This window comes from Marasmius oreades, chromosome 7, assembly GCF_018924745.1.
Source record: "Marasmius oreades isolate 03SP1 chromosome 7, whole genome shotgun sequence".
Lineage (NCBI taxonomy): Eukaryota > Fungi > Basidiomycota > Agaricomycetes > Agaricales > Marasmiaceae > Marasmius > Marasmius oreades.
The window spans coordinates 2,243,513-2,267,923 of NC_057329.1; the positions used below are offsets into that span (position 1 = coordinate 2,243,513).

The 24,411-nt window shown below is 47.2% G+C and overlaps 12 protein-coding genes across 13 annotated transcripts; 6 read left to right on the forward strand and 6 right to left on the reverse strand.

The window, feature by feature from the left end:
* Positions 1–646: 646 nt before the first annotated feature.
* On the reverse strand, positions 647–1,936 carry E1B28_011439 (uncharacterized protein; the record flags this gene model as incomplete). The annotated part of the gene is made up of 7 exons (XM_043156471.1): positions 1,734–1,936; positions 1,631–1,680; positions 1,475–1,581; positions 1,241–1,377; positions 1,024–1,186; positions 857–969; positions 647–810 (listed from the first exon to the last, which is right to left on the reverse strand). Exons 1-7 carry the CDS (start codon positions 1,918–1,920, stop codon positions 647–649), a joined length of 921 nt encoding a protein of 306 aa, XP_043006258.1. The 5' UTR covers positions 1,921–1,936.
* Positions 1,937–1,939: 3 nt separating this feature from the next.
* Positions 1,940–3,209, forward strand: E1B28_011440 (uncharacterized protein). Its single transcript, XM_043156472.1, has 5 exons — positions 1,940–2,089; positions 2,152–2,297; positions 2,368–2,608; positions 2,663–3,085; positions 3,139–3,209. The coding sequence occupies exons 1-3, from the start codon at positions 2,008–2,010 to the stop codon at positions 2,584–2,586; spliced, it is 447 nt and encodes a 148-aa protein (XP_043006259.1). The 5' UTR covers positions 1,940–2,007; the 3' UTR covers positions 2,587–2,608; positions 2,663–3,085; positions 3,139–3,209.
* Positions 3,210–3,386: 177 nt separating this feature from the next.
* Positions 3,387–4,690, reverse strand: E1B28_011441 (uncharacterized protein; the record flags this gene model as incomplete). The annotated part of the gene is made up of 9 exons (XM_043156473.1): positions 3,387–3,399; positions 3,475–3,608; positions 3,659–3,753; positions 3,817–3,861; positions 3,912–3,985; positions 4,049–4,122; positions 4,174–4,211; positions 4,268–4,387; positions 4,453–4,690. 9 exons carry the CDS (start codon positions 4,688–4,690, stop codon positions 3,387–3,389), a joined length of 831 nt encoding a protein of 276 aa, XP_043006260.1.
* A 426-nt stretch (positions 4,691–5,116) lies between these two features.
* On the forward strand, positions 5,117–6,930 carry RVB2 (RuvB-like protein 2; the record flags this gene model as incomplete). The annotated part of the gene is made up of 8 exons (XM_043156474.1): positions 5,117–5,119; positions 5,180–5,246; positions 5,310–5,507; positions 5,567–5,760; positions 5,815–6,015; positions 6,074–6,292; positions 6,348–6,586; positions 6,645–6,930. 8 exons carry the CDS (start codon positions 5,117–5,119, stop codon positions 6,928–6,930), a joined length of 1,407 nt encoding a protein of 468 aa, XP_043006261.1.
* Positions 6,931–7,257: 327 nt separating this feature from the next.
* E1B28_011443 (uncharacterized protein) lies at positions 7,258–7,547 on the forward strand (the record flags this gene model as incomplete). The annotated part of the gene is made up of 2 exons (XM_043156475.1): positions 7,258–7,313; positions 7,379–7,547. The coding sequence occupies 2 exons, from the start codon at positions 7,258–7,260 to the stop codon at positions 7,545–7,547; spliced, it is 225 nt and encodes a 74-aa protein (XP_043006262.1).
* A 227-nt stretch (positions 7,548–7,774) lies between these two features.
* Positions 7,775–9,768, forward strand: E1B28_011444 (uncharacterized protein; the record flags this gene model as incomplete). The annotated part of the gene is made up of 12 exons (XM_043156476.1): positions 7,775–7,939; positions 8,004–8,062; positions 8,118–8,220; positions 8,277–8,460; positions 8,513–8,679; positions 8,730–9,000; positions 9,058–9,113; positions 9,170–9,257; positions 9,312–9,391; positions 9,454–9,500; positions 9,570–9,657; positions 9,715–9,768. The coding sequence occupies 12 exons, from the start codon at positions 7,775–7,777 to the stop codon at positions 9,766–9,768; spliced, it is 1,362 nt and encodes a 453-aa protein (XP_043006263.1).
* Positions 9,769–10,318: 550 nt separating this feature from the next.
* On the forward strand, positions 10,319–13,113 carry E1B28_011445 (uncharacterized protein). Of its 2 annotated transcripts, XM_043156477.1 has the most exons (9): positions 10,375–10,967; positions 11,021–11,099; positions 11,156–11,336; positions 11,392–11,558; positions 11,616–11,716; positions 11,765–11,903; positions 11,962–12,230; positions 12,290–12,952; positions 13,021–13,113. In XM_043156477.1, exons 1-8 carry the CDS (start codon positions 10,449–10,451, stop codon positions 12,434–12,436), a joined length of 1,602 nt encoding a protein of 533 aa, XP_043006264.1. In that variant the 5' UTR covers positions 10,375–10,448; the 3' UTR covers positions 12,437–12,952; positions 13,021–13,113. The 2 variants fall into 2 exon arrangements, with proteins under 2 accessions (XP_043006265.1, XP_043006264.1); XM_043156478.1 differs by lacking the exons at positions 11,962–12,230; positions 12,290–12,952; positions 13,021–13,113 and having other exon boundaries at positions 10,319–10,967; positions 11,765–11,936.
* Positions 13,114–13,238: 125 nt separating this feature from the next.
* Positions 13,239–16,107, reverse strand: E1B28_011446 (uncharacterized protein). Its single transcript, XM_043156479.1, has 8 exons — positions 15,834–16,107; positions 15,548–15,782; positions 15,475–15,495; positions 15,151–15,413; positions 14,941–15,092; positions 14,874–14,884; positions 14,697–14,810; positions 13,239–14,645 (listed from the first exon to the last, which is right to left on the reverse strand). Exons 1-8 carry the CDS (start codon positions 15,924–15,926, stop codon positions 13,750–13,752), a joined length of 1,785 nt encoding a protein of 594 aa, XP_043006266.1. The 5' UTR covers positions 15,927–16,107; the 3' UTR covers positions 13,239–13,749.
* Positions 16,108–16,166: 59 nt separating this feature from the next.
* E1B28_011447 (uncharacterized protein) lies at positions 16,167–18,660 on the reverse strand (the record flags this gene model as incomplete). Its single annotated transcript, XM_043156480.1, has 12 exons — positions 16,167–16,808; positions 16,866–17,054; positions 17,104–17,123; positions 17,182–17,236; positions 17,293–17,306; positions 17,363–17,436; positions 17,489–17,545; positions 17,603–17,635; positions 17,690–17,719; positions 17,774–18,060; positions 18,111–18,189; positions 18,247–18,660. The coding sequence occupies 12 exons, from the start codon at positions 18,658–18,660 to the stop codon at positions 16,246–16,248; spliced, it is 1,815 nt and encodes a 604-aa protein (XP_043006267.1). The 3' UTR covers positions 16,167–16,245.
* A 226-nt stretch (positions 18,661–18,886) lies between these two features.
* On the reverse strand, positions 18,887–20,135 carry E1B28_011448 (uncharacterized protein). The gene is made up of 5 exons (XM_043156481.1): positions 20,029–20,135; positions 19,701–19,972; positions 19,435–19,635; positions 19,195–19,381; positions 18,887–19,144 (listed from the first exon to the last, which is right to left on the reverse strand). The coding sequence occupies exons 1-5, from the start codon at positions 20,093–20,095 to the stop codon at positions 19,086–19,088; spliced, it is 786 nt and encodes a 261-aa protein (XP_043006268.1). The 5' UTR covers positions 20,096–20,135; the 3' UTR covers positions 18,887–19,085.
* A 78-nt stretch (positions 20,136–20,213) lies between these two features.
* Positions 20,214–21,808, reverse strand: E1B28_011449 (uncharacterized protein). Its single transcript, XM_043156482.1, has 7 exons — positions 21,681–21,808; positions 21,584–21,629; positions 21,442–21,516; positions 21,303–21,384; positions 20,931–21,124; positions 20,756–20,874; positions 20,214–20,700 (listed from the first exon to the last, which is right to left on the reverse strand). The coding sequence occupies exons 1-7, from the start codon at positions 21,690–21,692 to the stop codon at positions 20,575–20,577; spliced, it is 654 nt and encodes a 217-aa protein (XP_043006269.1). The 5' UTR covers positions 21,693–21,808; the 3' UTR covers positions 20,214–20,574.
* An 860-nt stretch (positions 21,809–22,668) lies between these two features.
* E1B28_011450 (uncharacterized protein) lies at positions 22,669–24,210 on the forward strand. The gene is made up of 5 exons (XM_043156483.1): positions 22,669–22,958; positions 23,022–23,082; positions 23,132–23,304; positions 23,358–23,513; positions 23,565–24,210. The coding sequence occupies exons 2-5, from the start codon at positions 23,034–23,036 to the stop codon at positions 24,132–24,134; spliced, it is 948 nt and encodes a 315-aa protein (XP_043006270.1). The 5' UTR covers positions 22,669–22,958; positions 23,022–23,033; the 3' UTR covers positions 24,135–24,210.
* Positions 24,211–24,411: the final 201 nt, after the last annotated feature.

A 24,411-nucleotide genomic window follows, 5' to 3' on the forward strand; every position in this document is an offset into this window, starting at 1 on the left:
GACAGCCGAGATTCCCACTCCGGGCCAAATTTTCGGTAAGTGCGAGTCGGAGAATCTGAGTACTGTCTACTCCGTAACGGACCACATTCAGATGGGTCGAGGTTCCAGAACTGCTCCAGATTCCACCGAGTCGGAAGTTTCGCATTAGCAGAGTGGTAGTCGAGGCTGTCAATGTTTCAATGCCGACTTGGGTCACATAAGTTGCTCAGCTTGCTTCATGTCCCATTGAGAATGACTTGTTCAGAGGCGTTCTCTCCTTTCGGCAGTACCTCATTCTTGGGGCTAAACTTCAATAATAGCTGAGCTCTCAGTGGACTCGCCAATCACCTGTACATAAATTTCCTCACAAGTTCATCTCCGGCATTGTTATGCCGCCTCGACTATCCCTCACGCGAAACTTCCGAATCGGCCTCTTGGCCAGACATTGTGCCCCAGTTTTCGCTTTGCGCTTATCCGACAATCGCTGGTAAGTAAAGACCAGGTTTATTCCACCATTCGGCTCGTAACCGTAACCGTGCCCAAGAATTGACCCAGTTTTACGGAGTACATACTTATCCTGGCGTGGAAGGGCGTGGGATGAGGGAACGGAGATGTGATTGTTCCTTTCGATGATCAGATTCTACGAATCTGATACTTAAGGTGCTGGTTACTGGTGCTGTGGGTGTAAATTTGTAATGGAGAGGACTCCGGACAAAGACTCAATTTCGTCCCCGACCTCATCAACTTCAGACTCTGAATCACTTTCCCCCTGCTCTCCGAGACGACGTTGATGATTCGGGTTCTCGAATAACAGATCATCACCTGCATCCTCTATGGAATGGTCAGAAAATTGTATACCAAACTAAGACTTATTCACCTTTTTCTTTCCTGGACTGTTGCCAACTGCTTTCAAGATCTTCTATGATCTTCTCTTGAGCTGCACTGACTTCGGCTGCAGAATGACATTTTCGATACTTGTCTATGAAAGGCCTTTCCGTTGAAATGAGAACCTCTACGTGTCAGATGGCTATAAAAATGACTCACTTATTCACTTTAAAGAATGCTTCTCCCCAACCAAAGCCAGACAAAAGCTTTTCTGCGTAATCACCGAATCCGATTATATAGAACGCTGCAGCCAGAGCTTCGACACAGTTCAATCGCCATGGCTTTCCATAATTGACAGGATTTGTGGCGATGAGATAAGGCACTCAAAAAGCGTTTCTGTCAGTACGCTACAGGAAAAAGTTGGTTGCAGACGTACGCAAACGTTCATGAGGGCTTGCAATCTTATTGAACGGTACATCATCCAGTCGTGCCCACGAACATTCAACGACGGCAAGTCCACCCTGTAGAACGATCTCTCGATCGGCAGGACTGACGACTTGGATGCCTTTCGGACTGAAGTAAGTTGATTGTCAAAGTACAAAGTGGTGAAAAAGGACCATACAGAAATTCAGCTCACAGCTCACAAGAAGGGGTGTGGATGCATGCTCACGAAACAACGACACCTCTAAAGCGTGTTCCAACTCTCAGCTCCTTTATCAGTCCCAGTCGTGCAAGTTTCTTCCCAGAGCAACGTCGTGGATCACAGTGATCAAAGTCCTAGACTGACATTGATACTACATCGCAAGATATAAGCTTCATGACTCACCCACATCGCTACAGGGACATCTATATGGACTTGGTCATCATCTTCATGCTCTACACAGATATGTCAGAGATGCAGAACATAAAGAGGCAAGCAGGACGCGCACCCAAACCATTGTCTTGCTCCGCCCCAACATCATCTATAGCGCTGTCTGGTCGCCAGTCTTGAGAAGTTCTTTCTAGCCTTTTGTCAGATGTTGCCTTCGAATTAGTTCTTGAAGAAGATCCTCTTCCTCGGGCACCACGGCCGCGTTTAGGTCTCCCAGAAGAGGTTTCAGCGTTTTTCTTGCCCATCTTGTAATTGGAGAAGGTATCGGTCGTGAGAATTTTCGACTTCTCCACCAATTCTCCACCACCAATTCTCCACCACCAAACCTCCCTATGTTCCCGACTGCAGCTCGACTGTCCAAAGCCTCCAGACGTCCTCTCACGACAAAACGAGGGAATAAAGATTACTACAAAGGTGAACATATTCAGTACTCTCAAGATCAGACACCTTCATCCACCAAACTCCTCCCCCATCAGGCACTCGACAAGCTGTTCTTCCTGGCGGTCACCGAACAGGTGCACCAGGCCGACACGTCGTTCGAGGAAAAGCAAAGTATCGCCTTTTGGATGAAAAAGTTCGCGTATTCGTTGCACCGCCGATATTAGAAATTGAGAACTCTACGGTAAGTCTTCAATCAATTCTGCTAACATCCATACTCACCACTTCGTGGTTTTCTCTCTCCCTCACTACAGTTAAGACCATACGTATCCACCTCTGTGCAGCTTAAGGAAAGCGAGAAACGAGCGGCTTTCGGGAAATTTCGTGAAGCTGGTGGGCTTACACCGCAACATTACCTCAAAATGCTTCGCGAGAATGCACAACAGGCCAAGCCGAAAGAGTTAATGGAGACAGATTCAAGTCATTCTGTGTCGCGCTTGACTGGATTTATGGAGAAGGTTGGACTACGGTGACCTCTCACGAAGGGACGTGCTGGTATGTCCTTGATTTGTTATATTGTTCTCAATGCTGAGGTTTACTTCACTTTAGACCCATCGTACCGTTATTCTTTCCGGTAGATGCGACTTGAAACTAACCTACTTACTTCGATTTTTGGTGTGGACATCTGGGTTCTCGAACCCTTTCGCCGAGCCGCTGCTGATCGAGACTCGCAGAGGATATCCCAAGACAAACCTAACTACCTTACGAGGGCTCAGAACAATGATATAACCACTTCACACTCCCTCTTTGAACGGCGTCTAACGCCAACTCAGAGCGACTTTCGACTAGCTCAGCACTCAAGGAGTTACCCGAGCAATACTAGATTGTGAATCTATTACCCTCGTGCTGCAGACAGATTTGGGTGCAGTTGCCTATTTTCCTCGTCACAGGCGGTATCGCAAAAGTACTCAGAGACTTGAGGCTGGTCCTGCTCGTGATATTCTACGAGTATTCACTGTGAGGTAGATAACGGTAAGCGACCTCTATCAGCCTTTCTCGAGCTTATCTCTACGGTGTGTGTAAAGCAAGTGGGTAAAGTGTGTCCCAGTCAATCGTTGGACCGAGGGGGAGTGCAGCGTAGATCTACACTCGCAATTTAGGAGATCAAACGAAGGTCTGTGGTGGACGCGAAGGAAATGAAGTAATAGATCAAGATACATATGAAAATTTACACAAAAAATTATGAAAGATTGTAATTACAGTGTTAGAGGCTAAAACACAAAGCCTTCAAAGGAGCGATGGGATAGCAACAAAGGTCGCACGTAGTAGGCCATCAATCAGCGTTACTAATACCGAGTATCATTAGAAAGAGGTAAATCACTGTCGACAAAAGATTGGGAGGTGTGTATCGCGGAACTGACCCTGACGGAAGCTTCTGAGGGCCTGCAGTCCCTTCACCGGTATTTCCTGAAGTCCCTTCACCGGCGTTTTGAGTATTGTTGGACTGTAGAGCCCACTGTATCCCGCCAAGGACATGGGCAATAAAGAGTTCATCCTTTAACGACTAAACCATGGTTGTATCACTCTAAAATAGAGTTCACTCACTCGCCACGTTTCATTTAAATGGCCCAGACTGGTGTAGAAGCTACGTCCAGCCGTGCGTCCCTCTTGGACACCAGCACCTCGTTCTTGATACCAAGCTAGGGTGAGGAAGAGGTCAATGACGAGTTTTTGCGTCAGAAAGTGTTGCACCAAGCACTAACCCGTAGGATGTGGAGTCCCTTGATTGAATTTCCGCACGCCGTCGTCTAAACCAGGCGTTAGCTTTCCGAAACAAACATCAAAGAAGAGATTTAACCGGTATATGTAGATTCATCGGCAGAAAGGATGACTTTTGCGCCCAAAGCTCGCGGATCGGACTTGAAATTATACCTTCACAATCCAACACAACACAAGCATTAGTTTCGAAAATCGAAAATCGAAGCTAAAACGTGCATCTCATCTTGGACTTTCCATCGTGCCGGAAGCATTGTTGTGCTCGGATGAGACCGATCCAGAACATTCACCGTCTAGAATGTTTAGTGAATCGAAGTCAAAGAATACAGTTGAGTGCGACACACAGCATTTTGGAGGGGTGGGTGATAATCAAAGTATGCCCCTACTCATGACGAGGTGTCCTCAGAGACTCAAAACCTTCGGCCTTTTCAAACGTACCAATCTCATGTCCGTAGAAAGTATCGTTGACAAGGCTATCACTGGCAGAATGTATCCCGATGAAATTGCCGCCTCGATTGAGATAGTTCTGAAATGCAGTCTTTCCAGAAGCCTGAAGAACTACAACAAGACGTGCGTTCAGGGTAAAGTGAGGGGTAGACACGAATTAGCAATTTATCGCATACCTTCGCCGGTTGTGCTCAGGAAGACAACAGCGCCGTAGGGCGCAAGATTACTATCCGAGAACAAGTTTTCATCCTCGGTGCTGTCGAATTGAATATGAACTGAGGGTCCCTTCTCTTTGAGAATTTGTATGGCTGTCGGAATGGAGTCATGTCGAAAACCTCGTGTTGCAGAATAGATTAGCACTCGTGTTGAGGGTTCGGAATCGTCAGCGGAAGAATGGCCTGCGTAAAGGAGCATTGACAAATAAGCGAAAAGCGTGAAGGGGTGCCGATACAGCGTGAACATAATCGTGCTGAGTAGAGAAACAGAATCGCTTGTGCAAGAATTTATAATCTGGGTCTGGTGCAGGGGAGATTATTCTCCATTTGGGACGGTTTTCACTGACATAGATCATCATTCCGGAGTGCCCTGAGTTCTTCTAAAACTGTTAGCTGACAAGAGTCCTGATACCAGAAATAGGAACAGAAATGACACGCTGTAAACCGAAGAAAGGGTCCTGGAGTATGAGAATATGAAGAAGGGCCATGTAAGTAAAGCGACTTGAAAGCGACACTATCGAAGGTCACTGTCAGAAGGAAAGATCACGCTGGCGTCATGTGATTTAGCTTGCGAGCGCCGAGCGTCCGGCGCAGGTGGACGCGTTGTCTTCTGTAAGTTGTAACCATGGTCAGTAACATCTTCTCAGTCGTTTTCTCGAATGTTAATATTGTAAATGTACTATCGTAGGCTGCTACAACACAGATAACAGCTGGGACTTCCGAATTACGGGATATAACCAAGATGGAGCGTATAGGTACGTCCCTCAAGTTTTTTTCCAGGTCGTGTTGCGCGTCTCATAGTGAACGGACCACTCCAGGCGTTCACTCCCATATTCAAGGTCTAGGTCTCGATGATCGTTTGGAACCTCGTGCGAACAGTCAAGGAATGGTTGGACAGGCGAAAGCACGAAAAGCAGCAGGGATGATTCTTAAAATGGTGCAAGAAGGACGAATAGCCGGACGCGCAATGCTGTTTGCTGGCCCACCGTCAACAGGTAAAACTGCTATAGCCCTTGGTAAGTTTTTTAACGCGTTGGTTCGTAAATTAACCAGCTGAGTTTGTCCTCACTGATAGGAATGGCACAAACACTCGGAAACGACGTACCTTTCACGATGATCGCTGCGAGCGAAGTTTTCTCATTGTCTATGTCAAAAACGGAGGCTCTCACTCAAGCATTCCGAAGAAGTATTGGCGTTAGGATAAAAGAAGAGACAGAGTTAATAGAGGGAGAGGTGGTTGAGATTCAGATTGACAGAAGTTTGACTGGGGTGCGTTAATTCCCTCTCGAGGTTTTCCTTTGATTCAACCCTTAATTTTGATAGGCTACCAAAACTGGAAAGCTTACAATCAAGACAACCGACATGGAGACCATTTACGACTTGGGCACCAAAATGATTGACGCGCTGTCGAAAGAAAAAGTGTTAGCAGGGGACGTGATCGCCATCGACAAGACCTCAGGGAAGGTTTCGAAACTCGGTCGTTCGTTCGCGCGTTCAAGAGATTATGATGCTATGGGCTCGGATGTACGTTTCGCTCCTTGCAATATAAGGTTCTGCCTCTTAGTAAGGTCATGTTCTTCAGACCAGATTCGTCCAATGTCCCGATGGAGAAATACAAAAACGCAAGGAAGTCGTGCACACCGTTTCTTTGCACGAAATCGACGTGATAAACAGCCGGACGCAAGGTTTTCTTGCACTGTTTGCCGGAGACACTGGAGAGATCAAACCGGAGCTGAGGAATCAAATTAACACAAAAGTAGCGGAATGGAGGGAAGAGGGCAAGGCAGAGATCATTCCTGGGGTGAATAGGCTTCCTTTCTCATTCATTCTAATTCGCCACTGATCTATCATCGCAGGTTTTATTCATCGACGAAGTTCACATGCTAGACATTGAATGCTTCTCATTTTTAAATCGTGCTCTTGAGAATGAGTTGTCACCTCTCGTTATCATGGCCAGTAACAGAGGGATGGCTCGCATACGTGGGACCAACGTGAGAAGTCCTCACGGGCTTCCGGTCGATTTACTTGACCGTGTTCTCATTGTTAGCACGAAACCGTACACGGGTGAAGATATTGAACAAATAATTCAGATCAGGTTTGCCTGATTCCATGTTACTTCTTTTCTATTGGCTCAACACTGCTTTCTTTTGAAGGTGTCAGGAGGAGGACGTAACGCTCTCACCAGACGCGGCCACACTTCTTACCCAGATGTCTATGGAAACAACGCTTCGTTATACTCTGAACCTCATCTCATGTGCTCAAGTCGTAGCGAGGAAGAGGAAGTCGGAGGAAGTGGACGTGAATGATTTGCGTAGAGCGTATACCTACTTCATGGACGAGAAAAGGAGTGTTCAGTGGCTGAAGGAGCAACAAGGCACGCTGGTTTTTGAGGAGATTGGCGAAGTCGCGGAAGATGATAGGATGGTGATGGATTCATAGCGGTCTGGTTACACTTCCAGCTGAGTGAGAAGGACTCCCTCTCTGTTCCTACCGCGTTTTCTGTTCCAACTTTTGTAGACCACCGTACGTGGAGCGCCTTGCATATCAAGTACTTAACCTACAAGTAGTTGCTGTACAGTCGCGTTGCGTCACGCCTCTCTGTCATCTCAAGTGACGTAGATAGCTACGCTTTTACGCTTTTTCCAACGATGATGATAATTAGCCTCCATGCGATTGGCTGTCAGTCGGTATCTAAAGGTCTCGACTCTTTGATATCTGTTTCTGGGAACAACATTCACTTCTATACTATCCTCTGGCCACATCAAGATGGCTGCGAAAACGATTGCCGTTCTCGATGAATCTGAGCTTGTCGATGGCCAAATGTGCGTACGGTTTTGTTAGTCTCGACTGTCTTGTTGATGGTGAATGGCCAATGACTGGATGACAGGAAAGAAGTCGAGTTTGAGAAAGGGAAGGTTTTATTATCCCGCATTGGAGATAAGATACACGCTACCAGCGCATTTTGCACACATTATGGTGCACCGTTAGTTAAAGGAGTCCTCACGGCCGACGGAAGGATAGTCTGGTACGTTCAATCCCCTCTATTGACTTGGTAATTTCGTTATGTATCCTGGGTCATAGCCCCTGGCATGGAGGTTTGCATATCCTCGTCCGTCAATCATTTACCTGTCTAATCTGTGTTCATAGCATGCTTCGACATTTGCACTGGAGATATCGGTACGTCCGCCAATATACAATAACCGCATATGTACAGCTTGCCGACCTTTTGATGCTAGAGGACGCACCGGCACCCTCTGCCATTCATTCATTCGGGGCACACGTTATGGATGGGAAGATTCATGTTACCGCCAACCCACAGCTCACTTTGAAGGACAACAAGTCCAGGCCTCCTAAACTTTCAACGGCGGGTTTCGATTCAGTCGGGAAAGGCACGGTGATCATTGGTGGAGGCTCAGGCGCGTTCCAGGCTGTCGAAAGTCTGCGAGAGGTGAGAGGACCCCTCTTGGAGAACTAACAACGATTGATGATCGTGATACTGTCATTCCCAAAAGCATGGATACAAATTTCCCATAACAATTATTTCGAAGGAGCCTCACACACCTATCGACCGGTAGGGTCATCACACCTCCTTGATGGGTGTATCTGACTGCGGTCCTGATTTTTAGAACTAAGCTTAGTAAAAGCTTGATGACAGATGCTTCCAAATTGGAGTGGAAGACATCCGCAGACCTCAAAATCAAGTATGGCGTCAATCTGCGAATCGGTGTGGTCTGTTCCGGTTTCTCCTGTGCACGGCCCAGTCCTCGAACTAACGTTCATATCAGGAAGTAACTTCGGTCGATTTACAGAATAAGAAAGTCGTCCTTGACAATGGTAAAGATTATGTTGCGTACGAGAAACTGGTCATCGCCTCCGGTGGTACACCCAGGAGGTTGCCTATTCCAGGATCTGACTTTGAGAACGTCTATACATTCCGAGGCGTCCAAGACTCTCAGCGCGTCGATGCTGGTAGGACAATGTCCTTATTGTTGGACAAGGTGCTGACATTACCTCAATTTAGCTGCACAGGAAGGAAAGAGGGTTGTGATCATCGGCAGCTCCTTCATTGGTATGGAGATTGCGGTTGCCATCGCAAAACGAAAGCTGGCGTCCATCGACATTGTTGGGATGGAAGAGTATCCTTTTGAGACAATACTAGGGAAGGAAGTGGGTGCTGGCATTCAAAAGGTAACAGCTCTAATCTTTTCTACGTTCACGAGCTCATCGCCTGACGACAGTTCCATGAATCGCAAGGCGTCAAGTTCCACATGAAGACGAAGATTGACAAGATCGTCCCACAAGAAGATAATCCATCTCTTGCTGGCGGCGTCGTGGTCAATGGAGAGACAATCCCAGCTGATTTTGTGATCATGGGTACGGGTGTCGCGCCAGCCACTGAATTCCTTAAAGGCAGTGGAATAGAACTGGAGAAAGACGGGGCTATCCAAGTAGACGAATATCTTCGGGTGGTCAAACTTCCTCAAGAAATCAAGGGTGTCTTCGCCATCGGTATGGTTTCCTATATCGCTCAAGCCACTGTGGAAACAATCTTTTTCTTTTTGTCAGGTGACGTGGCACTGTTCCCACAGAATGAGGAGAATGTCCGGATTGAACACTGGAATGTACGTATATTCGCTATCAGCTCGGCTCAGCTGAGGCGAGCGCTCTCATTCGTCAGGTTGCTGGGAATCACGGAAGAGCCATCGGTAAAACGATCGCTCGCAGCCCTCAACCTTTTGTCAAGACCCCTGTTTTCTGGAGTGCCCGTGCGTCCTTAATACACTTCTTTCAGCCCGTTAGCTTACTACCCACTTTCTCAGAGGGGCAAGCATTGCGGTACTGTGGATATAGTGTAGGCTATGACGATGTCGTTATCAAAGGAGATCCAGGTGACCTGAAGGTGTGATGACCAGCAATTTCTGGTCCGGTTTTCGATTGCTGATAGATAGTATTCGACGGTAGTTCATTGCATATTATGTGAACAAAGGAAAAATCGTGGCCGTTGCAAGGTTAGTAAAGGCTGTCCATGCTGTCCACGGGCTTGGGGCGTGTTTGACTGACTCCTCTATTTCGCCCAGCATGCAAAATGATCCAGTGGTCAGCAAAGCGTCGGAATTACTCAGATTGGGGCTGATGCCCTCACCAGAAGACGTCAAGGGCGGCAAGGTGCGTACACAAGTATTCGAGATGTAGCATTTAGGTATTCACTTCCTCGCGTTCCAGGATCTCTTGACGGTCGACATTTCAACTGCCAGTGCTTTACCCAAAGTGGCTTGATGGTCGAAATGAAGAGAATCGCAACGGACGATGTCTGTTTGTACTTTCAGTGTAAAATTACATTGCTTTCCCGAAGGCCGACCTTCTTGTCGGATCTTGAACAGGAAGTCGAGACGCTGATCGGGACCAGCTCTCCGTACTTTGTGGAAAGGTCGATAGCTGTTCCAGAGTTCCCGAGTCCTCAGTCCTGAGTGCAACACATGACATAAGTTCGCCGACACTTTCATTCATGAAATTTTCAAAACTAGGATCATTTATGTATGGTCAAAATAGACAGTAAACTTGAAATGGCAGTCGCACCTGGCGTGCGGGTATCCAAACAACGACAACTAGGGTATCTTTACGGTCAAGGGTGGGAGACTCGGGAGTCGGTGAGATACAAGATACAACGGCAGCTTACGTCTTTGGGAGGGACTTGGTTCCCGAAGCTAGCAGGCCAGAAGCCCGATTTCCAGAAAAAAAAATTAATATTTGGAGTTTGCCGAATCCACAAGAAAACAGAGCTGAAGAGGCCGTTCGGCGATGATAACGTGTTGTAATTTGAAGGATTGGTGGCACTGTGCCATTGTAGTAGGAAAAATAAAGACAAACAAGAGACCTCCATACCCAGCTGCTACCCTTTTCCTCATCCCTCCCCGAACTCCTACCACGTCGAACGCAAGATTGCAATCGCCCAAACGATGTCGACGGTAGTTCAGCACCTGCCTCCACAAATTTACTCGTATCATCCACGTCAGTCTCTCAACGGAGTCAACCCCAATAACCAACCAGGGCCAAGCATTGTTCCTACCCCTTCAGTGGCGACACGCAAGAGGAAAAGACCACCGCAGTACACTGTCAGCTACAGTGAAGTGCAAGAAGTCGATAGCGAGGGTCGTCTTCGGGATGTCATCGTCATAGAAGATACACCTCCTCCACACACTATGTCACCTGCGACTACCGTGGGTGGAGGGCATTCTGTTCCATATCAACCACCGATATATCCTGCTAGGAGGACGAGGGCACAAGCAGCAGCGGAACAGGCGATGCTATCCAGCTCATCTAGCTATATCGCAGCTCCGGCTGCAAAAAAGCGGCGGCGAGAGCATGACGAGATTCGTGCACCCCCAGCCAAGAAGATGGTCACGAGTAGCCAGACTACTCAAGTGCTCGCACAGACGAAATCCTGGGACAGCAGAAGTGGTGCCGCAACGGACGACGTATGTGAAACCATATTCAGCCTTCTCCTTACTGACGTGTTTTTACTATATAGACCTCCAAAGGGCCAGTTTCATGCGACGATAAAGAAGGTCACTACATCATCGTTCCAGACGACATGATCTTCAAGCGATGTAGGCTCCGACTATTGTTATTCCTAGGGTCTGGGGCTGATGGCTCTACCTACTAGATCGTACGATTCGGCTATTGGGTCAAGGAACGTTTGGAAAGGTTGTGGAGGCTCATGATACCCACACCAACAAGAAGGTCGCAATTAAGATTATTCGGGCGATACCCAAGTACCGAGATGCCAGCAAGATCGAAGTCAGGGTTCTTCAGAAGTTGAAAGAGAAGGACCCTCATAACACCAAGTAGGTTACGCATCACCTTCTGCAGAGGCTATCCCTAACCAACGTCAACTTCAAGTAAATGCATCCATCTCCTTCATTGGTTTGACCACCGCAACCACATTTGCCTAGTATCGGAACTGCTCGGCATGTGCCTTTTCGATTTCCTGAAGGAGAACGATTTTGCTCCCTTTCCACGCCACCACATTCAGTCATTCGCTCGACAACTGCTGGGTAGTGTTTCTTGTAAGTCGATCTTTGCTAGTACAGCGACCATCGATCGGTCTCTGAGGTCAATTACAGTCCTGCATCGGGAATCCCTAATTCATACCGATCTTAAACCAGAGAACATTCTACTGGTACATAACGACTACAGAGTCGTGAACATCCCAGTGCCTGGCAAGGTTTGTTTCTTCTCTTCTCAACGTTGAACATCTCTTACGGAAATACAGAGAACTGCAGTCAAGCACAAGCGTATCCTTGAATCCACGGATATTAGGCTCATAGACTTCGGCTCTGCCACGTTCGAGAAGGAGTACCATTCACAAGTCGTTGCAACTCGGCATTATCGTGCCCCAGAAATTATCCTAGGTCGGTGATGTGATGACCGTCGGATTCCCGCTGTTCTCTTGACATCGCTTCGTATTAGGTCTCGGGTGGTCTTACCCCTGTGATGCTTACTCCTTGGGGTGCATTCTGGTGGAATTCTATACTGGAGTAGCCTTATTCCAGACCCATGATAACCTCGACCATCTCGCGATGATGGAGGTAGTGATGGGAAAGATGCCTGATCGTTTTGCTCGTGCCGGTGCCCGATCGAAACCAGAGTTTTTCAGGGAAGGTGCCAAACTAGATTGGCCGAAGCCTAAGGGATCTCGGCAGAGCAAGAAAGATGTACGAGCTGTGCGTCCTTTGGCGGTAAGCTTCTCAGCGTCTTATGTTTTCTTTTCCCCTAGCTCAATTATTGAATATCTCAGGAAATTATTCCCCAAACCGATCTTATCAATAGGAATTTTCTGGATCTGGTGCGGAGGTTATTAGCATTTGATCCTGCGCAACGCATAACAGTGGCGGAGGCATTGAAGCATCCATACTTCTCTCTGAACATTCATGAAGAGATATGATTATCATCCGATATCGCACTCTCTACGGATTGTTATCTTTTGGGTTCGCTGTCCATCGTTTATGCCGCCACAAGTGTACTACAAGTCTCCCATCACCTTTCTGGACCACAATTCGTTATTGAATTCCATGGAATTTAACCGGGACCCCAACATGGCCTTGCTACATTGCCTTTCGAACACCGACAACCAGGTTATCATGACCTTGCCTATTAGCTCCCTGTCACTAGAGATTGGGTCGGTCGTCTAGTATCTCGCGATTTATATATTCAAAAGTTATTCGAAGTTGTGACATCATTTTTTCACCTGCAATTCTCGTTTGTAACGTCCAGCACATTTACCCATTTCTCTTCGTTTCATATGTTTTGCTTATGACATTCTTCCGCAGACTCAGGGGAATTCGTCTTTATATCTATTGCACCATGGCATTTTGTATCATCAACACTATCTCTCCCTTTCTCGATTATAATCTATGCATAGAACCAAAAGGGATAGCCTGGAACACCACGAATGTGTTATGTGCGTATGCTTGAGTAACTTTAATTCTATAGATATGAACGTTACTGAACATTCGTTGGCTAGCGCAGGTATTCCGATCTAGATATACCTCAAATAGAAACCACTGTTGTATAAGAGGAAATAAATACTCTTGAGAATAGGATTCTCGACGTTGGTCTGGTTTAATTTGGGTCTCATTTCCGCTATCACAAGTTTCCGAAGAAACGGTCATGACGAGTCAGCCTATCCGCAGACGGGGATTATGGAGGCAATGTTCTCTGTAGCTACTCCGAAACACTGAATTGCGATTATAGTGCAAGAAATCTTCATAAGAGCCTTATACTCGACTATACAAGACAGCTACAGTGTGGCCAAATCCCTTACAACCCGAGCAAAGCTGCAGCCACGCAACCCGTGCACAAGCCAATCGAATCATACTTAATTCGAATATCGCACGGACGGGGGCAGCAGGTCAATCAGGTTAGTTGGCTGAGGAGTTGATGGAGGGTCGATTCTAAGAACGATTTGACGGATTCCAGCGTGCCGACGACGAAGACGCAAATTGTACTCGATCGACGTATGTCCATGTGACCACCTCTGTTCTTCTTGCTTGAATAGTATTTTGGACGTCCCAATAGTACCATCGAAGTTATATTGCTAATAATACAATGATTGTCCTCTGAACGAAAGGTTACTTGCAATGAATGGGGTTGTCGACATGACACGAAACGAAATAAATGGTACAAATGTTGTGCCAGCCATGAGAAGAACAAAAAAGGTACCGTGTACGCAACAACCATGAGAACGGTGCACATTTATCATCGAGGTGAGTGCGCAGCCGTCGGGCTATAGATCTTACGGTAATGCTGCGCTAGTATAGGAGAACCGGTCCTCTCTACACTAGCAAGTAGCAAAGGTCGTAGCTTGGCGGAAGGTAATGTCGTGGTGTCTGTGAAGGGACTTGGGGAAGAAGGTTGCACGGCACTCAACATCGGTTTATTCCGTACTCCCGAAGGCATTGAACCGTCTGGGTTCTGACGAGCCAACCACCCTGAAATGTCCAATTCAACTGAAGAGCCGATTGATGAACTATTCTGGTGGTTGTTCAGAGCTGTCATCTCCGGCGCCGTGTCAGAATACATAGGTAAGGGGGATTGGGCTCGGGAGCTCAATGAACTGAGTGACGGGTTGCTCCTATGAACAGGCGGCGGGAAAGACCTAGCAGTTTCGAGGGGCCGCAGTGCCACCGGGGGTGTACGAAGACGTCGCGGGGGAGCTGGGAGACTGGCAACCGTGGAGGAAGAGTCTTTGTGCTGATGATTGCCATTTGACGATGGCAACTCAGCTTCAAGACTCTTGTTCAGTTCGGCCACGGGCGTAATGTTGCGCGCGTATGTTTCGGGAATATCAGAATTATAGTAGCTCGAAATGCTGGCGCGTCCATTCCTGGTATTCATTAACAAGCCACGTTGAGAGGACGTTTCGATAACGGGAGAAAAAGGCTGTTCCCCTCCAAATCCACGGCGGTACTCGTTAATCATTTTTTCTGAAGAATTATTTTCGGGAGACATTTCGGCGATTGTCGTTAGCCTCTTAAAAGCGTCCAAGGTCCCAAATGACATCTCCGTCTGTCGCTTCTTATTACTGGTTTTCCCATCGAATGCAGGTGTCAGAACTCGGTGCGTATTGTACAGCAGCATCGCATTGACCACGCCTAGAAATGATGAACAGGTGAATATCAACAGATGTAAAGTAGAGTCCTCACCAAGAGCAAACCACAAAGTAAATGCAACCACCGTCACCGCGAAAGGAATTTTGTGCCTAGACACCAACGAGAGCAGTCTAACAACGGCATATGGTACCAAGCAAACGATATAGGCTTAGGGGGTCAAAGGTCAGTATACTCGCATGTGAAATCAAATTCAATGGCAGTTCGACTCACCGACCGGGTACCTATCATTGCGCAACGTGAGCAAGGCCAGAACAACGCCGAGTAGCTAAAATCGTACCATAGCATGCTTCGTGCGATACCGGCAACAAAGCGCTCATAGCTATCATTGTTATCGTTATTGAGCCTTGATCCACCTTTCGCTGCAAGCGAACCACGAAGCAGGAAGATGACCGAGTAAGAAATTGCTGACGAAAGCGCAGCCAAGAAGATCTGAAAAAAATCCTTTGTTAGAAAAAGCTGCCATGACATATTAGAACAAGAAACACACAGGGAAGAGGTGGAAAAAGAATATGGTCTTTCCGTAGATCATTTTTACGCCACATGACAGGCCCGAGACGCCGTACACTTTTCCTATGTCAATCATAATAGGAAGGACAGATACGACAAGAGCTAGCGCCCATCCAACGAAGATCGCGGGTGCGTACACGAAAACGGATTGGCGTTTGCGGAGGACCAGGGAGATGAAAGTGTGAATACCAATAACCACAGTAAAATATGCACTGGCAACATTCCCGAATTGCATGACGACGGCTGGATGAAAGCACTTTAAGATGAATATGGCTGCTGAAGTCGTATGGTGTCCCGGGCTTACCTTGAGTAGTGCAAAGTGCCCCTGCAGAACGTCCCTCAGTACACGATAGTCAGTAATGATTCTAAGGACGCACCTTCATCTATCCCTCGCTTTATCAAAAATGGCAGACCCATCAGCCCAGCGACGCTATTGGCCGTGTTGGCGATAAGAAGACATGCGGCGTAATATCCGAATTGTGTGCTGAAGAAAGCGTAGTCCCGATAATGCGAAATACTGTGCCCACACAGTCGTTGAACAAGCAGCCAAAACACACGAATGACGATACTGAGCAAAGCAATAGAGGAAAGAATGGCGAATAAATTAACAACCTTGAATATGATGAGACTTGGTATACCCGTTTGTTTTAGATAGAGACTTACGACAGCACCAGCAAATTCATTGTCTGCTATCGGGAAAAAGGTTGAGACCAGCCATTGTGTAGCTGCAGGAGCAGGAGGTGGAAGAGGGGCCATCTTCAATGTCGAAACTTCAATAAAAACCTCCACAAAGATTCTCAAGGATGCAGAATACAACGACACTGGTCGTCCTGCGCCGGTCGTCGTAAAGAGTCCCAAAGGAAAGAAGGACTGAAGAGGAACCGGTCCTGACAGGAAATGGGAAAGAGGAAGTAGAGAACAAAGGGCTTCAGGGCTGATCGCTGCTGAAACAGGAGCTTCTCATAGAATGATTAGAATTTCTAAATTAGGGATCAGGGGATGGCTAATCTGAATCTAGTTGCTCATAACGACCATCACGACGAGCACAAGCTTACATTTTGCATGTACATCATGATCACCTACGACTGAAAAACTTCTCTATTCCTACGGGAGCGGGGTCTTTCCGTTTTCGTTTCTTCCCACCTCCTGGCGAGACACTCTTCTCGGTGATATCTTCAGGTTCCACCTCCACCTCTCTCGCTACTGCTTGAGCAAAGTGGAAATCTTCGTGCTCAGCCCTAAGGTTGTTCAATGCTCGATTCTTTTCCTCCAGAGACGCACCCAAGGTCTGTGTTGGGGATAAAGAGATCTTTCTGCGACACTTTGAGCATGAGAATGAAGTTGTACAATCGCCTTCCAAGGGCTCGGCATTCGTTCCAGAATCGCCATCCGTCTCACTCTCTCGTGGACGTTTTGAGAACTGTCCATCGGCCCGAAAGAATCCGTCAATGTTTTGCTGTCCCTCTTCCGCCACTTCAATCCCGGTGAATGCGAGCGAGACGTTTGTCACCTTCATTGGCCCACTGTCTTTACCGACCAATTCCGCCCAGAGTTTATTCCCAGCGTTAGCAATCAAATCCACTGTGACTTCGCGCGAGAAGGGAAACGGGGCCTGCTTCGAGCGTGTCACTTCATAGCCTAAACGAGGCATCACTATTCTAGATAACTCTTGACGATAACCTGGATGTTTCCTACCTCGTCGGGCATGAATCACCAGAGTTTTCGGCCACAAATTGGGGTTAGCCTTGCATGCATCATTCAACCGTAACGCCAGTTCAGCAGCAAGTACTCGGATCCAATGTTGACCATCAGATGCCTTCGTGATCGGTTTTTGTAGGTTCTTGGAGGCCAACATACTCTTGTTGACGATGGACTTTTCCTTGACTACAGAATTGAAATATCGATGACGCTATCGCGAAAGGGTTGCATTCACCTTCGCTTCTATCAATTCCGCTAGAACAGGTAACTATGAGACGAGGCTTCTTCGGATGGGTATTGATGTAAGACACACCGTAAGATCTCATACACCCAAATCGCGTTCTCCCCAAACTTGTGTTGCATCTCCTCTGTCAGTGTAGATCATGGTCAACAATTATGGACGATCCGCTCGAGTAGCACTCACCAAGTGTTACCGGCCTAAAAGATCGTTAAATCAACGATTCGAATCAACGCCATAGCAAACCACGACTCACAGCAAATCCTGAACAGTAGATACATCATATTCTTTCGCCAAAGCGTCCCCGAGTTTACCACCCAAGAATCGAATCTAGTGCGTCTATATGCAGCCATTCTCGCCACAAGCACAGCCAAAGACCGACCTTTTGAAAGGGAATCGGTTTAAGGTAATTCGGAATAGCACAGTTGCGCAATACGCTCTGGACCGAAAATAGTCGTTAGCCGCGCCGGTCTCACGATGGCTGTGGTGCGCGTACCTGTGAGTATGGCTTCTTATACGAGGCTGAAAGCTGTCGTGACTAAGTTAAATGAAACGGCTTCGGGGAAACCGGAGAAAAGCTAACTTTGGCTAAAAATTTGTTTCGCGCTAGACCCTACCAAATGTTGAGGGAAAACCAGATAGAAGAGTTTGACAGGGGAGCTCTTACAGCAGAGGTGGTATATCCCAGTTTACTGGCGATATCAACGCGTACTTTGTGCATCATTTCTGCAGCGATCGAAAGTGCAACGTCGTGCCAGGTAGTATCGTCATCCGCCTCAGACGGGATTACATTAGAGTCGAGGGCCATATCAACCTTGGGTGGGGCAGGTAAAGGTGTATCCAGACCATTCGGTGCATCGTGGGGAACATTGGCGAGGTGAGGGTATCGCCGAAGGAGCTCCTTCCTCACCGGCTTTGTAAAATCTATGAAAGCCTCGTCGATGGAAGCCTTTTCTTGATAGACATCAAGTCGAGACGCAATCGAGCTACGGTTAACCACCCACCAATCTCCGCGTCGGGGAGACCTTCCTTAAACATGGTGAGGACCTTGGCGCTTTCACGACGATAGTAGTCTAGTGAAACCTGTAGAACGATTAACGATAGTCGATCATTGTAGATTTCAAACAAGGTGACACGCACCTTGTGAGTTCTTGAGTCGACTTTATCCCAATACCCAGGCTCAGCCTCTCCCTCTTTGTAGGTCGCGACATGGACAATCATCAACTCCGGACATCGTTCCTTCGCGTCTGCCAACTTATGAAACCGAGTAATACCATATTCGCGTGCTGGATAATTGACTGCAATGATACCTTCCCATTGTAGCACAACCAGAGGTTTGTCCTTAACACCAAGACGGATCATCTCACAGGCCGCATAGAATGCATCACTGTCGCATAGAGCCACCACACGTAAAGGATCCCGGACTCCAAGGTTCTGTTGGAGTATGTGTCGATACGTGATGGTTGAGTTCAGATCTTCGAAATCTTGTTCTTGTTCCTTGCCTTTCCATGTCGACTTTCCTCGAAGAACGGGAGGAGAAGTGTTGGTAGCCATTGACGCGTGACGAGCCAGTGTCACGGGGAGTGACATAAATCAGACTTGCTTCTGATCACATGACCTGAGCACCTGGTAGTGACCTTCGCTCAGTACAGATCGGCTAGCCAGGCTATGCCTGTTTGGCGGACGCCTTCAAAACCCACATTCTTCGTTCGTAGCGAGTTAGTTTTACGATCGCATTAATATCGTTTCGTTTTTAATACTGTCTCCTGATCTCACATCCCACCTATTGAGCTAACCAAGGCAGGAAACGGACTCTTCCAACGTACTCTTCCAACGTACGGAATAAAGAAGGGATGTAAATCCTCGTATCGTCTTCTCGTCTTGATGCAGTTTGTTTTGCACCGCACCTCGTCAATGGGATTGACAGAAGATTAAGATATTATAGAGTACAAAGATTGAAGGGAGAAAATAGGCGATTCTCAGAGATCTTTCCAGTTATCTTTTTCTTTTGAACTATTAGGACTGTTCGCGTCGACTTCTGGAAGATGAATAATCAGACAACATAGGATGCGAGTAATCGCAGCTCACCCAAGTCTGATACCAGATCCTTCTCGTTAACAATGCGAATCGAGTCAATCCCCAGTTCATAGTCTCCTGTCGACCCACTATTACCACCTAGAATTGATATACCGACGCTCCGCAACTTGTCGCTCATTTCGAGCTGTATTTCAGAAAGTTCTCCATTATTGGTCCTCACGAAATTCTTGAATGGAATCTTGGCAACAAAATGAGTGGTTTCATTGGTGCAGAACAAGAACCTGTCCTCACGAAGACATCTTCCCAACGGTTATCTTTGCGTTTACAGTAAAGCCGATGTTGCCAAAGGTCGGTAGAAATGGGTCCGTTTGTTTGCAGGTTGACGAAATAAGCGTTGTGAGTGCTCGGATCCCCTCCGAGGCGGACACGGAGCGCAAGGTATTCATGAAACTCGATATTCTCCAACATCTCTCCGAATAAACTCATTCGTTTCTATAAATCCCAACCGATGGTCAGCTTTCCACATGTATTAATGCAGAGATAGACCCAAAATTGACTTTGTTTCTAAACGCAGCATAACCTCCCCTGATCCGCCCTTGATATTTTGGCTGCACATCCAAACGCATGTTCCCCCAGAACCGTCCAGTTGCAGGTTTCCCAATTGTTTCATTGTGGATGGGTGAGGTATCCAAGTCAAAATGCACGGTAGAGTTTCCACCAATGTCAGCGTCGCATCCTGTCGCTACCATTTGGATGTCGTCGGCAGTGTTGTAGGAGAAAAGGGTGTAAGGTGCACGAGAGGGCTCGTCAGCACCGCTCATTTTGAGTACTAGTGAACAAATGGGTTAACTATGACCGCGTTTCTGAGATTGGATATGAACTGACTATTCTTGAGCCCATCGAAAAGATGCTTCCGACTCCTGGCCCAGTATTGAGTCCGTAACGACTGCATGCTGAGCGCCAGACGAGAAAGATGAAGACTGACATCACTCGCGTCCTCCAGGCGCTAAAAAATGATGAGTGTGAGCTCCGTGAGCAACCTCCGACTAAGTTTTTTGGTGATTCGAATTCGTCAGGTAAAAGAATATTATATTCAGTCCTGGCCGAATACGAAGTCAGTTGCTGGTCAGTTCCGGTCGCTAATCTATACACTAGAACTGAAGCGTTGATTGTAGAAGAGGAGCTGAATGATCAAGGAAAATCTCGTGAAGGATCATGACATGTAATCTACCAGTAATATGTAGCTTTCATCAGGTAGTAAGAGCATGGGTGTCTCTTGAAATGCTTATAGGGAGTTAATTGCAATTGTCATGTAAGGCGTAAGCGAGAGGATAAGTATGGAAAGTAATGTATGAAAAAATTTACCAACAAAAAAAGGAACTTCAGGACATGCGGGAAGGGACAGGAACGAGGGCACGATTATGATTATGATTATAGAACCACGCAGCCAGGACAGCATCCCGTTGATTCCCCCTCACTTGGATCTTTACCCATGTAAGTTCCCGGCGGGCCTCCTCCGGGACCTGCCATCATGGATCGACCAGTGGTTTGTTGGTCCTAGGTAGAACGGATATTGAATCATAGCACACTCGGTGCCAACACGCCGACGCACCTTATTGTATTTCCTAATTTCACGTACGAGTGTGCTGAAAGCTTCGTCTACATTGATTCGCTGTTTGGCAGAAGTCTCAATGAACTTGCAGCCAAAGTGTTTTGCGAGATCGCGACCCTCTGTTGCACCATCATTCTGTCATGACAGAAAATCACTGCAAGTGTGATTCACTAACCATTCATGCCGACTTGTCTCTCATACTCCAAGTCACACTTATTGGCACAAACTACCACCGGGAATGCGTCTTGGTCCTTTACCCGTAGGATCTGTTGGTGAAATGTGCTAATCTCCTCGAACGAATTTCTTGACGTAATGGAGTAGACGAGTAAGAAACCTTCGCCGGTACGCATGTATTGTTCTCGCATGGCACTAATGTGAAAATGAGTAAAGTTGTTCGGACGAAAATAGGAGGCTTAATTGTTAAGGCTATGCAGAATGCTTTCACTATTACCGCCGGAAACGTAGCACAGAGCGGTATAAAGAAGACGATACCATGGGAATTGTCGGGGTGATAGGCAAAAGAGAAAAATCAATTCTCGTCACTCACCCATATTCCTCCTGTCCAGCAGTATCCAGAACATCCAACAAAGCGACCTCGTCGTCAATCACACACTGCTTTCGGTACGAATCTACAGCAGATTAGTCAGTAACGCAGAGATTCTGAGCGTGTTGAACAGTAGAGGCACCTTCGATGGTGGGGTCGTATTCGTCCACGAAGTGGCTCTGAATGAACTGAATCGTCAGAGCAGATTTTCCGACACCTATAAGCATGTTAAATTCAAGTATTTGTTCTTGCGGTGCGAACATAGAAAGAAAATGGGCTCGTACCACCACCGCCGACAACAACGAGTTTGTACTCCCTCAAGAACTGTGTCTGTTGGCATATAAAGTGAGATTTAATGACCAGAGAAAGTAAGCAACTCACCCTCCCTGCCATTCTGATCTGATCCAGAATATGAACGAGAGTAAAAAAGACTGTCCAAACCCTTGTTAGAGGAGGAGGATGAGAAGGGGAATTGTGAGGCAGCCTCAATTGCCTTGAACAAATACGAGCAAATACCGTCGGCCTCTCACAGTGAGTAGTGAACATCATCAGTCAATTATAGGTTCGTTCCAAGGCAATGCTTCTTTCATTCCGAGAAATACTGATATGGTCTCCAAGATCAGAGACCGCATGATACTAATAATGGCAATGCTGTTTTATGTACTTACTCGGTTCGACTTTCAGCCCATCATCCTACATCCAGGACTCGATTGCTCGTTGAGTCTCCATTCCGCGATTGTCAGCCATGCCTTGTCAGAGAGTTGTTTTTGGGCATGACTCCCTCACATATTGGGAATTATCTATCTCAAGTAACGAATCGGCAGGAAACAATCAGGCATCATTCAAGTCCTCACTCAACAGCTTCGAAGCTTCAACAATCAGAATTGAAGACTTGGGTACAGTTAAAGACACGTTCACTGCCTCCTGAGGCTTTAATCTCCCCCCATTAATTCGACATTCGGCCTGTGATGCCTTATCAGTATTCAATCCGGCATACTCAGCAGCGGAAGACTGGTCAATCGCCGGTTAATACTTGAAGAGATTCCGCTTTGAACGCGACTGAACTGACATCTCTATTAGCTTCCAAACGGCTACAGGTGCGTCTGGATCTGCTATGCAATCCAAACCATTGAACATTTTGAACAACAGCAGGCACAGACATCGCGCCTTCACATGGTCTACTTGTGCCGGGAGGTTAATTCTGGTGATTTTCCCATAGCTTTTGATACGACATGTATCCATCACAAAAGTGAGTCCTAATGAAAGGCAACACTTTTAAATCTACTTTGACATCGGTGTTCCTGATGAGGCTTCCTATGTTTACAGATTAGACCAACTGGTGTGGTTTAGCGAGTGCTGTAGACACCTCCCGCAAGATAACATGAGAAAATAGAAAATCGTCCCAGTGATCTATCAAGTCTATCCGAAAGACATATATCATATACACTATCATCACCCTCTGCAGGAGCAGGAACCAGGGCGAGGGTATTCACCCCCAACGTGTGTTGACGCCCTTGCCCTTGATCTCAACTGTCGAACGGGAGTGACGAGGAATGGAAGAGAAATTTGGAAGGTGGATCCTCAAGCCCGCAGCGGCATGGAGTGCCTTGCCTTCCGTCAATGAACGGGCTCGGTGCTCATAATCAAAGGGTATAAAAGGCTAGCTTTCGTGTGTTTTCAAGGTCAAGGAGAACTGTCGAGCCCTCTCTACTACTTCCTCAGAAATTCTCAAAGATGTTCGCATTCGTGTCGTTGCTCGCGCTGACAGGACTCGTGTCTGCTGGTATGTGCGCACAAACTCGAATGTCCGACATTCTTTAACTCCCAAACAGTAGATTTCGGAGCCTCAGGGCCAGAATGGAGTACCGTCAAATCAGCTATACTGGCCAAATCCGAGCAAGGATCTGTGCAGTTGAAAGCTTTCGCAGCAGCAGTAGACCCCCCCACTCCGGAAGGTTTTACCTTGACATTTGGACCTCTCAACGCCTCGAATAACGCACCTGGCGTATGTGTCACCTCTGGACGCCATGGACTCATACTAACTTAGTTCACACACAGTTCATGGGTTTCGTTTTGCTTGACAGTTACGATACCGCCGGCTGTGCCAGTCTTTGCAATGCTCGCGATTTTGATTCCGTTGGGGGTCTCTGTCAATTCTTCAACATTTATCAGGGTCTAACAAGCGCGAACAAAACTACATTTACCTGTTCTTTGGTGAGAATCAAGCCACACGATTTGAGAAAGTTCCACTCATTCTTTTTGAAGTATTACCTCCCAACCGACAACTCCACTGCAACTAACCCGGGTGATGCCACTGTCTCGATCAGCGCATCCCGCGGGTATCGTCGTACCTCAGCAGTGCCCGATGGTTCCTTCGAAACCTTCGCTTGCACCCCTCCTGCCCTCACTTGCAGCATAGCATCGTTCAACGGTTGGGTCGGAACTTCAGACAATGCTACCGTTCTCGATACAGCCGCCATCTCCCACGATCCTGCATTGGCCCACTTTGGTAGCGGCTCGATTAGCTTGGGGTCAATAAGCGGGAAGACCAATGCCTCGGGGACTGAGACGTTTAAAGTTGCCACCACAGTTAAAGGGAGAAATTACGCTTTGGGACTGTTCCATTCGAACACCCTTCGTAACCCTACGAATGCATCATTGGGCATCGTAAGTGTGGTCTGGAATGGGGTGATCGTTGACACCATTACAGGAGCCCAAAATTGGACCTTCCACGGATACACTTTGACAGCGGCAGGTAACGACACGCTTGCGTTTCATGGAGGGAAGTTCCCCGCGTTCGATTTTATCGACGACGTTTTCCTGTTCTTACTTTAAGTGATCAAATGGGGAACGGTACTTTAGTAAAACTCAGGCTGCTGTTATATACCCAAGTACGGTAGAAAATAATCACGGCAGTGCTAAGCACATATCAATACCACTCTTGCAAACCGATGCACTGAAAGTCCGAACCATCGCCTGCACTCCATTGGACCGTATCTCACGTTGTTCCCCGCGCTCGTGGTCATAATAATATGCTGCGGATGACTCACATTCGACGAATACCATTTCCGTACTCGCCTTTTCCGAGTTAGAATTCCACCCGGTGAGCTCG

Bases quoted from the DNA above. Each gene is read 5' to 3' on its own strand.
- E1B28_011445 (XM_043156477.1), top strand. From the start codon at position 10,449: ATGTCGACGGTAGTTCAGCACCTGCCTCCACAAATTTACTCGTATCAT. The intron at 11,559-11,615 runs GTAAGTCGATCT...GGTCAATTACAG, and splicing joins ACTGCTGGGTAGTGTTTCTT to TCCTGCATCGGGAATCCCTA. The intron at 11,904-11,961 runs GTCGGTGATGTG...GCTTCGTATTAG, and splicing joins TGCCCCAGAAATTATCCTAG to GTCTCGGGTGGTCTTACCCC.
- E1B28_011440 (XM_043156472.1), top strand. From the start codon at position 2,008: ATGTTCCCGACTGCAGCTCGACTGTCCAAAGCCTCCAGACGTCCTCTC. The intron at 2,090-2,151 runs GTGAACATATTC...CTCCCCCATCAG, and splicing joins GAATAAAGATTACTACAAAG to GCACTCGACAAGCTGTTCTT. The intron at 2,298-2,367 runs GTAAGTCTTCAA...CCCTCACTACAG, and splicing joins TAGAAATTGAGAACTCTACG to TTAAGACCATACGTATCCAC.
- E1B28_011446 (XM_043156479.1), bottom strand. From the start codon at position 15,926: ATGGCCCCTCTTCCACCTCCTGCTCCTGCAGCTACACAATGGCTGGTC. The intron at 15,783-15,833 runs GTAAGTCTCTAT...ATCATATTCAAG, and splicing joins ATGAATTTGCTGGTGCTGTC to GTTGTTAATTTATTCGCCAT. The intron at 15,093-15,150 runs GTGTGTTTCTTG...GATTTTTTTCAG, and splicing joins TCTTTTTCCACCTCTTCCCT to ATCTTCTTGGCTGCGCTTTC.
- E1B28_011450 (XM_043156483.1), top strand. From the start codon at position 23,034: ATGTTCGCATTCGTGTCGTTGCTCGCGCTGACAGGACTCGTGTCTGCT. The intron at 23,083-23,131 runs GTATGTGCGCAC...ACTCCCAAACAG, and splicing joins GACAGGACTCGTGTCTGCTG to TAGATTTCGGAGCCTCAGGG. The intron at 23,514-23,564 runs GTGAGAATCAAG...TTCTTTTTGAAG, and splicing joins CTACATTTACCTGTTCTTTG to TATTACCTCCCAACCGACAA.
- E1B28_011449 (XM_043156482.1), bottom strand. The intron at 21,517-21,583 runs GTACGAGCCCAT...ACATGCTTATAG, and splicing joins CGTTGTTGTCGGCGGTGGTG to GTGTCGGAAAATCTGCTCTG. The intron at 20,701-20,755 runs GTGCGTCGGCGT...CGTTCTACCTAG, and splicing joins AAATTAGGAAATACAATAAG to GACCAACAAACCACTGGTCG.
- E1B28_011448 (XM_043156481.1), bottom strand. From the start codon at position 20,095: ATGCAGTCGTTACGGACTCAATACTGGGCCAGGAGTCGGAAGCATCTT. The intron at 19,973-20,028 runs GTCAGTTCATAT...TTTGTTCACTAG, and splicing joins TTTCGATGGGCTCAAGAATA to TACTCAAAATGAGCGGTGCT. The intron at 19,145-19,194 runs GTGAGCTGCGAT...TTCATCTTCCAG, and splicing joins GGATCTGGTATCAGACTTGG to AAGTCGACGCGAACAGTCCT.